At 64.5% G+C, this 13,151-nt stretch overlaps 1 protein-coding gene across 2 annotated transcripts; it reads left to right on the top strand.

Annotated features, from left to right (window-relative positions):
- Positions 1–997: 997 nt before the first annotated feature.
- Positions 998–12,718, top strand: GATA5 (GATA binding protein 5). Of its 2 annotated transcripts, none has more exons than XM_079946295.1 (7): positions 998–1,470; positions 1,823–2,387; positions 3,645–3,820; positions 10,253–10,378; positions 10,832–10,919; positions 11,245–11,372; positions 11,695–12,718. In XM_079946295.1, exons 2-7 carry the CDS (start codon positions 1,844–1,846, stop codon positions 11,848–11,850), a joined length of 1,218 nt encoding a protein of 405 aa, XP_079802421.1. In that variant the 5' UTR covers positions 998–1,470; positions 1,823–1,843; the 3' UTR covers positions 11,851–12,718. The 2 variants fall into 2 exon arrangements, with proteins under 2 accessions (XP_079802421.1, XP_079802422.1); XM_079946296.1 differs by lacking the exon at positions 998–1,470 and adding an exon at positions 1,508–1,624.
- Positions 12,719–13,151: the final 433 nt, after the last annotated feature.

The following is a 13,151-nucleotide window of genomic DNA, read 5'->3' on the forward strand; positions in this document are numbered from 1 at the left end:
ACATGGGGAGCAGGTAACCATGGGAGACCATCGCGGCAGCGTGGACCCGGGGCTCTGATGGCGGGGGAGGGCCTGGGAGCAGTGGGTAAAGGGGATATTTAAGACTCCTACTCCCTCTCCCAATGGCACACTGCCAAGACTTGTGATGAGTCCAGAGCCCTCCTGGAAACTTCCGCGGAGTCCCCAGCCCAGGGTGAGAGTGGGGGCCTTGCCTGCCACACTCCAGGGGCCCTGGGTGGCCCGATGTGCACCCCGAGTTACAGTCTGGTGCCGGAGCACATGGAGAGGAGCGAGTGCCAGGCCTCCCCACCCCTCCGCAAGGCGAAAGTGCCCTGGCACTCGTGGAGTCGCCCTGGCCCCAGTCAGCGTCCCTGGACCTACGAGAAGGGACTCCAGGGACGGCCTATTTCTGCCAACGAAAAACAATCATTGCCCCAAGCACAGCAGACAAGGTTCCTCTGGTGAGCCCTGCTCCCACCCAGCCTGGGCGCCCAGCGCCTGCTCTTCTGTGGGGAGGCTTGGGTCATCAGTCAGCGAAGCTGCTCAGGTGGCCCGTCTCACCAAGGTGCTGGCACCAGCGGGCCCACCCAGGGAGCGCCAGGAGCCACCTCCAGACCCACCCATCCCACATTTCTGGTGCCTGGAGGAGACTCTTTGGGAATCCCCCAAAGCGAAAGGCCCACCTAGGGGTGGAGGCGAGAAGCTGGGCAGGGACCTTGTGGAAAGGAAGTGCACCCAGATGGAGGCTGCCCACCCAACCTGGCCCCCCGAGCTGGGAATGAGTGCGGCAGCTGCCCTGCTCGGTAAGAAACTGAGGAAACCGTGGGACTCCCCCTGGACTTCGCGGGGGCAGTGGCCACGGTACAGCGGTTTGAGTTCAGGGAAACGAAGCCAAGCAGTCCCTTTGGAAGCAGGACCCCTGCTCTGGGCCCCAGACCAGGGGCGCACTGGGGGGTCTTTACCACTGTGTCCGTGATGGCGAGGCCACGTTCATGGACTCATCCACAGACGGCACCGCACACTACGCCAGCCTTAGCGGAAGCCTGGAACTGGCGGAGGGAGGGCCGTGGATGTGCGAAAACCCCAAACAAATTTAGAGAAGTCTTCGCGCTGGACTGCTCTGGGGCACCAAGCACCCGGCTGGTTCGTGCCGCCCGCGCTGGCCGGGACTCGGCGTTGGGCGCCCCGCGCCGTGCTTCCAGTCGCCTTTCCCGCAGAGCCCCGCGCGCCCAGCCGGATCCGGTCACGTGGCGACACGGCCGCAGCCCCGGAGCTGACCCCGAGGGGAGGGCCCCGGGAGGGAAGGGGTGGTGCGGCGGGGGCGGGCCGGGGCGGGGCGGCCCGGAGGGGCGGCCGGAGCACCGGGATTCCCTGCGGAACCGCGCGGACCCCGGCTCCCAGTCTCCAGCCCGCCTGTCGCCGCCTGCCGCGCCCGCGCCCTCTGCACCCTCCGGTCCTCACGACCAGCCAGTGAGTACCCAGCTGGGCCTGGCCGCGCGCCCCTCCCCAGCCCGGCGCCTTCTCCCAGCGCCCAGACCCTGCGTCCTGCGGACCTGCCGGGTTTCTCCTTCTCAGCGCCCACCGTGCCCACCCGGGAACCTCCGAAGCCCCGGCTGTGGAGGAGGTGAGCTCGACGTTCCCGCTGCACCCGGGATGCCCCATGAGCCGCTCCGAGCCGCCCCCGCCCCCTGCCGTCTGTCCCTGCAGGTTCCAGGACCCGCCCCAAGAACCGCCGGGCTGGGGAGCGAGGAGCGCGGCCTGAGCGACAGCACCTGCGGGGCACAGTGGCCGTGACCTCGACACCCGTCCCTCTTCCCTGCAGGTCAAGGCCGCGCCAGGGAAGATGTACCAGAGCCTGGCGCTGGCCCCGAGCCCCAGCCAAGCCGCCTACGCGGATTCGGGGGCCTTTCTGCACAGCCCGGGCGCCGGCTCCCCGGTGTTCGTGCCGCCGGCGCGCGTCCCCTCCATGCTGCCCTACCTGCCGGCGTGTGAGCCGGGCCCGCGGGCTCCCGCGATCGCCGGGCATCCCGGCTGGGCGCAGGCAGCCGCGGCGGACTCGTCGGCGTTCGGCTCCCGCAGCCCGCACCCGCCGGCCGCTCCGCCGCCCGGGGCCACCGCCTTCCCCTTTGCGCACAGCACCCCGGGACCTGGCGGCGGCGGCGGCGCAGGGGCCCGGGACGGCGGCGCCTTTCAGGGTGCGATGCTGGCTCGCGAGCAGTACCCGGCCCCGCTCGGGCGGCCCGTGGGCTCCTCGTACCCCACCGCGTACCCGGCCTACGTGAGCACCGAGGTGGCCCCGTCTTGGACCTCTGGACCCTTGGACGGCAGCGTCCTGCACAGCCTACAGGGCCGCCCGGCTGGCCTCCCGGGCCACAGAGCCACCTTCGGTGAGTGCGGGACTGGGAGGTGGCTCCACTGACTGGGGTCCTGGGTGCTGGCCGTACTGGGGTGCAAACCCGCACCCTATGAAATGCACCCCCCAGAGTCAGGGCTTTCCCAGCCGGGTCCGACACCAGCATGGGGCAGGCCCAGAACGCCCGGGACCTGTAAACCTGGACGGAACGCAGCGGCTGCCGCCCCCAGATGAAAACCCCGTCCTGAGTTTCTTTTTACACACCTCGATATTTCTACTTTTCATCCATCCGAACCCAATATTCTGGGATCGAGCCATTTAGAGCCTACGTTAAACGTTTTTATGAAAAGTTTTGGAAATGATTATTTTTTAAAGCTCAGAATACCGGTTTATCTAAGTAAACCACCACATTCATCTCTGTTCTAGAATGTTTATGTATTCTAATTTGAGACCCAGTTGCAATCGCTCTCCAGAGTATAAATTTGAGTAATCGGACTCCAGGCCCTTAAAGCGGAGAGTTGCTCCCCTTCCCTCCCTCCCTCCTGAGTCGAGGGCGCCACCGGCTCTTTCTCACCCCACCCTCAAAACTGAGGGCCACGCCTTCTTTTGCTGCCCAGTCTTTTAGCCTACACCCCGCCCCCAGCCCCTCAGCGCAGGAAGCGGGATCCACTTGGCCCGGCCGCCAGGGCGCCCCACGCCTGGCGCCCACCCCTGGCCAGGCGATGATTGATCCCCGCCCCGCCCCCACCCGGCGCCCAAGTGTCTCCAGCGCCTGGCCAGGTCTGGAGGGGGCCAGGAGTCCTCGCCCCAGCAGCTCAAGTGGGAGGACAGTGCTGAGACCGCGCAGGCTGACAGTGAAGGCACCGCGGTCCTCGTGGGATCCCGCGATCCGATTCGGCCTCACTGCCACTGCCCGCCCTCCAGATCGACCCACTTTGCGGAGGACAAGGCCCTCGTCCTCTGCCAGTGCAGATGCTCCTGCCTCCCCAGCGAATTAAACTTTCCAATGCTGGCGCTGGATCCTGTTCAGCGTGGGGCAATTCCCTGTCACCTGCCCCGAGGTTGGATTTATTCACCCTACCCCCACCTTTTAAAGCAGCCCTGAGGAGCGATGGAGACCTGGCACGAACTTTGCAGTATGTAAACTTAAACTTAAGAAAGAAAGTTAAAGTAGATTTTGAAGCAAAGTAAAATAAAGGCACAAAAAGGAAGGGAAGGAGAAGGTGCTGTGGACATGGCGGCTCCCAGGAAGGGGCAGAGCCTCACCCAGCAGCCACCCGCCTTCCCGCAGCGGCCGACCTCCTGGAGGAGTTCCCCGGCGAGGGGCGCGAGTGTGTCAACTGTGGGGCCCTGTCCACGCCGCTGTGGCGCCGGGACGGCACCGGCCACTACCTGTGCAACGCCTGCGGTCTCTACCACAAGATGAACGGCGTCAACCGGCCCCTCACACGGCCGCAGAAGCGCCTGGTGAGTGCGGGCAGCCACAGGGCAGGAGGGGGCCGTGCTCCTGCGGCCACGGCCGGGGCGCCAGTGGGGCCCCAGGAGGCCCGGGAGGGGTGGCAGCGCCCGGTCCACTGTCATGGGCCCCCTGGTCTGGGGGTCACGCGCCCACACTGTCTGCAGGGTCTCCCAGAAGAACCCGGCTGTCCCAAGCTCGGCCCTGAACCTCCTGGGCAGGGGCTCAGCCCTGCTGCTGCAAGGGGCTTTGGGCTGGCCAGGTCGGGGGGGCGCAGAGAGGCAAGGTGACCTGACCCCAGGGAGGGGACTGGAGGGGAAGGTGGCTGCTGAATGCTGGCTTTGTCGGAGGACATTGAATGTTACGGGGCCTGGACCCTGGGCCCGCTGCCTCTGATACCGCGAGGATGGGACGAGACCAGGTCTGTGGTTGTTCCCTGGGCGAAACTTGTTTTCACTTTTGGTTTCTTCTGCTGTATGGCTGGGTAGCGAGTAAGGGACTGGGAGCCCGACTTCTGCCCCCAGCAGGGCAGAGTCCCAGAAGCAGCATAAAGGTTTCAGGTTCCTTTGTTCCCTACCATTTCACAGGCAAATTTTGATGCTCAAGTAATTTTGCAGATAAGTGGCAGGGCCTGCCGATGTCGGCCAGCTGTCCGGTCAGCGAGGCTGCGGTGGCTCCCGGTTCCGGGTCCGGGCAGGGTTGTGTTTCTGGGCTGATGCTGGTGTGAGCCCTGTAGGGCCAGGCGGCTGGTTCTGGTGTGTCGGGCCCCGAGGAGTATGGAAGGGCTTTCCGTGGCTGACACTGTGGGATGGCCGTGCCGTGGCTGCTGGCCTGGGCCGCGGGGCGGTCGCGTGCTGGCCTGGGCCGCGGGGCGGTCGCGTGCCGGCCTGGGCCGCGGGGCGGTCGCGTGCTGGCCTTTACTGGAAATTCGAAGGCCCAGCTACGGCAGCGCTGGGGCCAGACGCTTTGGGGCCCCAAACTGGGCAGGAAGCAGGACTGACTCGGTCGGGCAGCTTGAAGGCAGCCGCTGTTCCTCTTCCTCTGACCTGGCCTGGCATTTGGGGCTCTGCGGCTCCCCCAGCCTCCCTCTACCCATGCTGTGCCTCTGAGAGTCCACATCACCCCAAGTCTTGTCTCTGCCCCTGTGATCATGCCCCCAGCCCCAGGCGCGCTGCACCGGCCTGTTGTCTGGTGTGGCCTCAGGGAAGGGGAAACTGAGGCCAAGGGACAGGGTCCTGGGGGCTGCGTGCGACCCAGACCTGACCCCGAGCAGCAGGCCGGTCCCCTCCTCTGGCTCCCTGCACTGTCCCCGGGCCAAGCCCTAAACTGGGTGCCAAGGATACACTGCTGAACGGGAGATGCAGGGCTCCCTGTCTCTACCCACACCCCTCTCGGGGCTCAACTCCCAGCAGAAAATTCCTGACCTTGGGGGTGGGCGGGCCAGGGCCACCATCTCCACCCTGAGGCGTTTACCGTCACATCAGCCGGATGACCACCCGGGGCTCCGAGACACTGAGTGACTTCCCTGGGCATGCAGCCCGCTGGCGGCCAGCCCTGGGCTCGGACCAGGACTGTGGCCTCAGGCTCCCACGAGGGCCCCACTCAGGCTGAGACCCTGCTCCTGCCCTGGGTCTTCTTGCCCAGGCCCCTGTGAGATGAATTCAGGGACTGCCCCCTTGCCTGCTGGGAAGGTCAATTAGACGGCGTGTGCAGAGCACTTGGACGGCGTGGCCGGTGTGGGAGGGCCGGGGTCGGCCACTTGGCCTGGCAAGGCCCGTTTCGTAGTCTGAGGACGTGGGGTATTTAGCTTTGGGGGGCCCCCAGGGTGAGGGATCCCTGCGCACCTGCTTGTCTCCCCGAAGCCTCAGGATCGGCCCGGTCCTGGACACCCCCGAGTCCAGGCCCACCTGGATCTGATTGTAGAACATGCCAAGGAAGCGTTGCCTTGGGGGGCTGGGCCCGGGGGATTTCTCAGGGCCCCTCTGCTCCCTGTCTCTCCTGAGCAGCATCCTGGGGGGTCCTCTGACTGGCTGCGGGGTGCCCACCTGTCACTCAGGGCAGGCGGCCCCGCGGCTTGCCCGGTGGCTGGTCCTGGCGGGGCCAGGCTCGCTGTGAAAACCCTGAGATTCTTGGAGTCCTGAGACCAGAGCCCGGGCCGCGTGCTCCTGGCCATGGGGGCTGGGCCGGCCACCCCAGACCTGCCCCCGCTCCAGTGCCTCGCCCTCCCTCGCGTGCGGGCAGAAGTGACGCCCCAGGAGGGGCCCCTCCGGGAAGAACTGATCCTCCCCTCTTGCAAATAATTCCAAACGTCCTAGAAGCGTGTCACCAAGGATACAGGAACGTGACGATAGCAAGCGTGCGCCCCCCTCCCGGTAGGAACCTGTCTTTTTTACCCTTTGCCTCCCGTGTGCGTCCTCGGTCACAGGCTGGGGGGTTACACCTTTGACCCGAGGCTTCCATCAGTGTAGACGAGCAGGGAGGGTGGTCCTGTCCCTGTGGCCAGGGGCTCTACGAGCGCCCCTCGGCCCGGCCTGACCCCAAAATGTTGGAGCCCAGCAGCCAGGGTCCGCGGACGGCAGGCCTGTTAGCCCGAGGCCGGTTCTGACGCCAGCTCCGGGACGTGGCCGGTGCCACGGAGGGCCCAGCATCCTTCGAAGGCTCACCGACCCGGGTGCTCCTTCCTGCACAGCCCGCCTCACAGACTTGTGTCCTCAGCACGCTGTGCCCCGAGCAACGCCAGGCTCCCACCGTCCATCAGGTTAAGTGTCCCCACGTCTCCCCTGCCAAGAGCACCCAGAGGACCCGTTTGAAACGGGAGCATCTCTGCGGCTCCACCACCTGCAACCTTTACTTTCCCAGCCGCGTCGCCGCCCTCTGCTCTCCCATGCCCCCGCCTCTCCGCCAGCCCCCCACCCAGCTCTGCGCTGCCCACCGCCCTGATTCCCCTGGTGTCCGGATGCTCGCGGAGCCTGGAGCTCAGGCTGGCTCTGCTGCTGGCTTTGAAGTTGCACTTCTTTTGAAAAGAACAGACCAAAAAAGAAAAACAAAACGAAACCTGGAGAGGCCTGGCAGTTAAGGGCCCTGAGAGTGGCCGGGCCTGGCGGTCTGTCCCGACCGCGAGCGAGGAAGGACAGAGGGAGGCTCCGGGCATCCAGGGGGTGCGAGCAGCCCCGGGGACGTGGCCGCTGAGTGTGTTCAGCCCAGAAAGGAGGTTCTGTCCCCTCCGGGGCCACCCCCGCACCTCCGGCCCCTCACTGTCTGAGCCTCAGTTCCCCCCGTAAAACGCAGGCAGCTGAGGGGATGGAAGAAGATACAGGAGCGAGCACTGCGAGAATTTTTTCAAGGTCATTCTTTTTTCCCATTTTCTTGATTTTAATCTAATTTCTAGTTTCTCGATTTTAATTTATGCTCGCTGGAGAGAGGTTCAAATGTGGCTTCCAGATTCCCCCGCACCCCCAGGGTCTGGGTGATCGGTTCACACCACCTGGGCTTGTGTCCTGCCTACACGCGGTCCAGCTGCTGTAGCTTCTCCCCAGGCCCCACAGCGGTGTATGTACCTCCACTGCTTCCGCAATGCACGGGCGACCGTGGGGGACGCTTGGGGTGCACGCGTGTCTGCGCTCGTGCCCACGTGTGTGCAGCCTTGCGGGCGTGCTGTTGGAAACAGTGCTGACGTGAAGCCTTCGCGTGGGTCTCTTTACACCCTTGCGGGAGTGTTTTGGTAGGAAGGATTTTAGTAGGAAGTGGCCTGACGGCCGGCCAAGGAGACAGCATTCCTGTGATTCCTACAAGAATGATGCTAAAATTTGGGGGGAATGTGAGATGGCAATGTGAACTCGAAGGGAGCAGCTGTTGGTAAAAGACCCTGAGGGTCCCAGCTGGATTGGGAGGAGGGGCCTCAGGCCATGGTCCCCTCCTTGGTCTGAAGGCACAGCTGGAGTTGGGGACCGCGATGGGGCCCAAGAAGGTAGGTTAGGGTCACCAGATAAAATACAGAATGCACAGTTAGATGTGAATTTCAGATAAACAACGAATAGCGTTTTAGAATAATTATGTCCCAAATGTTGCATAGGGCGTACTTACACAAAATATTTGCGGCTCATCTGAAATTCACATCTAGCTGGGCATCCTGTTTGTTTGTTTGTTTGCTAAATCTGGGAACCCTGGGGAGGTCCCAAGGCCTCCTCCCGCCTTAGGAAGATGGATGGACTGGGGGTCAGGGGATCCTGGGCCGGGGCAGGCAGCAGGGCTGGGAGTGGGCTCCGGGAGAGCAGGGGGCCTCCACGTGGACACAGCTCCCGGCAGCCAAGAGGCAGATGGAAAGGAGAGAAGGGAGCAGAGCGGGGGAGACTCGAACTGTGTCCAGTAAAAGCAGCTGCTTTCTAGACAAGATCAGGATGTGGCCGCCGTCTTCCCAGGGAGGCCCTCCGGCTGGGGGCCTGCTTGACCCCAGGGCCAGGGCTCCTGCCTCAGAGTGTGTCCCACCATCCGTCCCTTCCGCTTCTGCTGGGCCTGGGCCAGCCGCCAGTTCTCTCCATTCCAGCAGGTGCACAGGTCCCACCCCTAGGAACCCTGGGGAGACCACTGGAGGTGCGGGCCAGACTGGGCAGCAGCCGCCACACAGCCGTGGCCTAGAGGCCGCCGGCCAGAGCGAGCATGGGGTCTCCCCAGCCAGGCCGGGAGCTCCTGCCCTGCCCTCCCTCTGGAGCCTCCAAGGCCTCATCCCTTCCTTGTCTTGTGGCCCTTTTGTTCCGGATCCTGGGGCAGAGTCCTGCCTGGAGACCGAAGGCCGAGGCTTAGATTAAACAGGGCGCAATTCCCTGGAGCCTCTGGCGGCAGCCTGGCCCTGGGGGAGGGGAGGGCGAGGAGGCGTTTCCAGCTCTGCGTTTTCTTGGGAACGGCTGGTGCCGGCGGGGCGGGGTGGGGGGGGTGTTTCCAGACGGGCCCCACTCTCCCTCCCGGGCCAGTCACAGGGAGAGCCTGTGCCCTCGAACGGCTGACAGCCTGGGGGAAGAGGGTGGGCATGAGACAGTCGGCAAGGCTGGCAGCTCCGTCAGTGCAGAAGGAAGGACCTCAGAGATGGCAGACAGACGGGGCAACTGAGGCTGCCCCGGAGAGCTCAGCCCTACCCCGGGACAGATTCCTTTGGGGGCTTCTGTCGTCCATCTTGCTTTTGGTGGTCCTCTGGCTGGTCCTGGGCTGGAGAGTACTGAGGAGAGAACACACGTCCTTGGGACGATTTTGAGTGTGGAGTCTCACGGGCTTCTGTCCTTGTGCCCCGGGTGCCACTGAAACACCGTAGCGCATGTGACTTGGTCTGACCCCGGCTGCCCAGGCGAGGGGGCAGGGGACTGGACCAGGCAGGGGCTGTGCAAATGAAAGAAAAGGTCAGACAGATTCAGGGCATTTGAGGGCAGGGGCTGGGGAGGGGTGTGCCCCCTGCAGGCTGTGCTGGGGGGTGAGGGAGGGGCTTTGGGCCTGAGGTGCCTTGGGGGGCCCTGGGCAGCAGAGAGCATCTGGAGCTCCCAGACTGCAGGGGACAGGACCCCATGCACACACCGAAATGGGAGTCGGGCAGAATCCTTGCCTGGGAGCGAGGGACTGGGCTGTGGGAGCTCGAGGACCTTGAGCTGGTGGGAGGACCGGGGTCAGGCCTCCGACGGCTGCTTTCCAGCCAGCCAGCCAGCTCGGCACAGCCCCTGGACCCCCAGGCTCATTAGGCCCCGACTCCTGGGTGGGCACTGTCTGGGTCCCCACTGGGCCCCCACGTGCAGGGAGGTTTGGGGACCCTGGTTGGATACGGACCTGGAAGGTCGGCCTCTGGAAGGTTCTGGAAGGGCCGTCTTGCCCCAGTATGAAACACGTGAGCAGCAAGGCAGGGGTGGGCATCGGGGACCCGCGGCCCACAGTCCGGTGCAGGTGCCGAGCTGAGCACGGGCTCGAGCCCCAAGTCTTGGGAGGCAAGGCCCAGAGGGACCAGCAGGCCCCCTGGATGTTCAGCCCGGGACCGGACCCGAGGGCAGCCCTATGACTCCTAGGGGTGCTGCTGCACCACAGAAATACGGGGCTAAGGCCCAGCGTTGGTTAAAAAGAGGCCGCAACAGACGCCCAGCGGCCTGTCCGTGCTGGGCTCTTCACGAGATCCTGACCCCACAAGAGGCCTGTGGCAGGTCTACTGTCACCCCCATTTTACTGATAGGGAAACTGAGGCCCAGAAGGGTGAAGTGACCTGTCCCAGGGCTAGCAGGGCACCGGGTCGCGGCTCCGAGGAATCCCGGGCAGGCCTCAGGACCTTAGCGCCCAAAGGCCTTCTCACCCAGCCCCACACGGCCCCACGCCCCGAGCCCAGCGTCCATCCCTCCCGCCCCGGTGCACCTGCCCCGCTGAGCCGAGCGGCAGGGCCCCAGCCCCGAGCCCTGCTCACCCCAGCCTCCTGCCCACAGTCGTCCTCACGCCGGGCCGGTCTCTGCTGCACCAACTGCGGCACCACCAGCACGACGCTCTGGCGGCGCAGCGCGGACGGCGAGCCGGTGTGCAACGCCTGCGGGCTCTACGCGAAGCTGCACGGGGTGAGCGGGGCCCTCCCTGGCCCAAGGCGGGGCTGGGGGGGGGCGGGGGGGCGGGGGGGATCGGGCGGGGGGGCCTGGGCTGAGCGTGTACGCCTGTGCACACGTGGCCCCACTGCCTGCACGGGCCCACGTGTTACGGTTAGGCCCGTGGTACAGATGGGCTCACAGAGGCTGTAGCATCACTGTGGCTTCCCCGCAGCCATTCAGCCGGGGGCAGATGCTGGACACCCCCAGAGCCCTCCTGGCCCCCCGGCTCCCGGAGGCTGGGGTGGGACGGGCTTCTCCCCACCAGGCCTGGACGAAAGTGCCAAGCCCGGGGGTAGCAGCTCCCCAAACAGGGCCGCAGGAGTGACCAGCTCTGCAGGGCTGAGATCGGGGCAGGTGGCCATGCAAGAGGCCCCAGGGGTGAGCTCGGACGGGGAGCAGCCGTCCACGTCCTGCCAACCCCACCAGGTACCGCGGCCCCTGGCGATGAAGAAGGAAAGCATCCAGACCCGGAAACGGAAGCCGAAGAGCATCTCCAAGACCAAAGGCTCCTCAGGTCCACGGGCCAGGGCTGTGGGAGGCCGGGAGGAGCCCAGGCCCTCCAGTGAGGCACACCTTCTCCCTGTGGAGTCACTCTGAGTATCTCACATTCCACCATTAGAGATTCACATGTTTGGTGCAAGCATCATCGTCCTGAAGTGCACATACCCCACATTGTCCTGGGATGGTCTGGTCTGGGGAGGGGCTGGGGTGGCGGGAGTTCACCCAGCAGTGGGGCAGGAGGTCCAGTGCAGGAAGCCACACCCAGCACCTCCAACCCCCTGCATGACCAAGGCAACCAGACCTGGCAGCTTCTGTAAATGCCCTGCCTTCCCTCCCAGGATCCACAGGGAGCATCACCGCCTCCCCGCAAGCCTCTGTCCCTGACCTGGAGATGTCAGCGGCCACTCTGAAACCGGAGCCCAGTCTGGCATCCCCTTCGTGCCCCGGGCCCAGCGTCACCTCCCAGGTAAGGAGGTCAGGGTGGGGTGGGGTGCCCAGAGCTGGCTCCCAGGCACCTCCTGGGGGACCCCTGGCACCCCACCCAGGTCAGGGCCCCCACGGGCCCCTGCCGGAAGCTTGGGGCCGGACACGCAGCTGGCCGCTGGTGCCAGGAGCTGACCTGTGGTCGACGCCGGCTGAGAGCCCCTGTTGATCCTCACAAGGGGTCCCCACCCCATTCCAGGGGCTGAGGAGGCCCCTTAGGGCAGATCGCCCTGTCGCAGGGCTCCCAACCTCAAGTGAGCCGGCCACTGTTCCCCAGTCTCATGGGTGCCGTGTCCTCCCTGCAGGCCTCCACACAGGTGGACGACACCCTGGCCCCCAGCCACTTGGAGTTCAAATTCGAGCCCGAGGACTTTGCCTTGCCTTCTGCAGCCCTGGGCCCCCAGGCCGGCCTCGGCGGGACCCTGCGCCAGGAGGCCTGGTGTGCGCTGGCCTTGGCCTAGGTCCCCGGGCCCCCGCCAGGACCCACCTCGCTACTTCTTCGCTCCAGCCCAGCAGAAAGACCGCCAGACCGGACGCTGGAAGAGACTGGAGCCAGCCGGACCTGGAGGCCTGTGCAGACGGCAGTTGGGCCCCAGAACAGGAGGAAGGCTGGTGGGAGAAGGGCTCGAGCCCCTCCCCGGGCGGCAAGGGACCCCCAAATGTAGGGCAAGGCTCTGAACCCTACCAGCCACGGCTGACTGGGGCTCCCACCCCCACTTGACTTCTGTCCTCAAGGCTCGCCATCATCATGTTTACAGGTTGCAGCCATTGGAAAAACCCCACCTTCCTGTTGTAAAACCAGGATCACAGGTGAAATCACTGAGGCCAGGCGGCTAACAGGGATGAGGAGGGCAGCCCGCTGGGGGCCTCCTGGCCTCGGGCCGTCCATTTCCCACATTCGACCATAGAGCCACGGCACGGAGACCTTGCCCTCCTCGGAGCACGGGATGGCCAGGGACAGATGTGCACGTCGCGCACTGTACCAGGACGCCACCCGGGGGGGGGGGGGGGGCGTTCACATCATAGTCATCGTGGACTTTTATTTATTTGGACAGTTTTCCCAGACAGCAGTAAAGGGCCTTGTTCTGACTGAATCTGTGGATTGTAACCATTTCTGATGGGCAGAGTACCCGGGGCCCAGTTCTGACCCACACGGGCACTCTCGGGGCTGGTGGTTGGGTGACCACAGGTCCTGGCTCACCTGGGACTGCCCCAGCAGAATTAGCAATAACCCCCCTTTCGCGTACAAAGCCGTCCCCTCCCAGGGCTGGGTGATAAATTAGTTAGTCGGGGCACTGGCTAGGGGCAGCTCTGCCCATGGGGGCTGATGAATGGCTACTGACAGCCTGAGGGCAGAGGCCGGGTGGGGGGGGGCGGGGCATGCCCTGCAGAAGGGCCACAGCGTCCTTCCGTCCCATTGCTGCCCTTCACCGACAAGAACTTCTGATTTTTCCACAGAAGCCAGAAACCTGGCTTTTTTTTTTTTAATGTAAAGTCTTCCAAATGAAAGCTTCCCCCCACCCCCCGACTCCCAATTTGATTCAAAAATCTTTTAAATTTTGTGAGCCATCGAAGCCAGCCGCCATGGCGCCGTCCTGTTTAAAGCATTGCTTTCATATTTAAGATGCTCCTCCTTGGCGACAGCCTCCCGAACGTGTTCCTTCATCCTGGACTTGTACCTCAGAGATTCAACCAGCTCAGTTTCCACGTGTTGTCTTTTTTTTTTTTAAGACAAATGCCGCCATAAGAGAAAAAATGTAAA

This window comes from Stenella coeruleoalba (genome assembly GCF_951394435.1).
Source record: "Stenella coeruleoalba genome assembly, chromosome: 15".
NCBI lineage: Eukaryota > Metazoa > Chordata > Mammalia > Artiodactyla > Delphinidae > Stenella > Stenella coeruleoalba.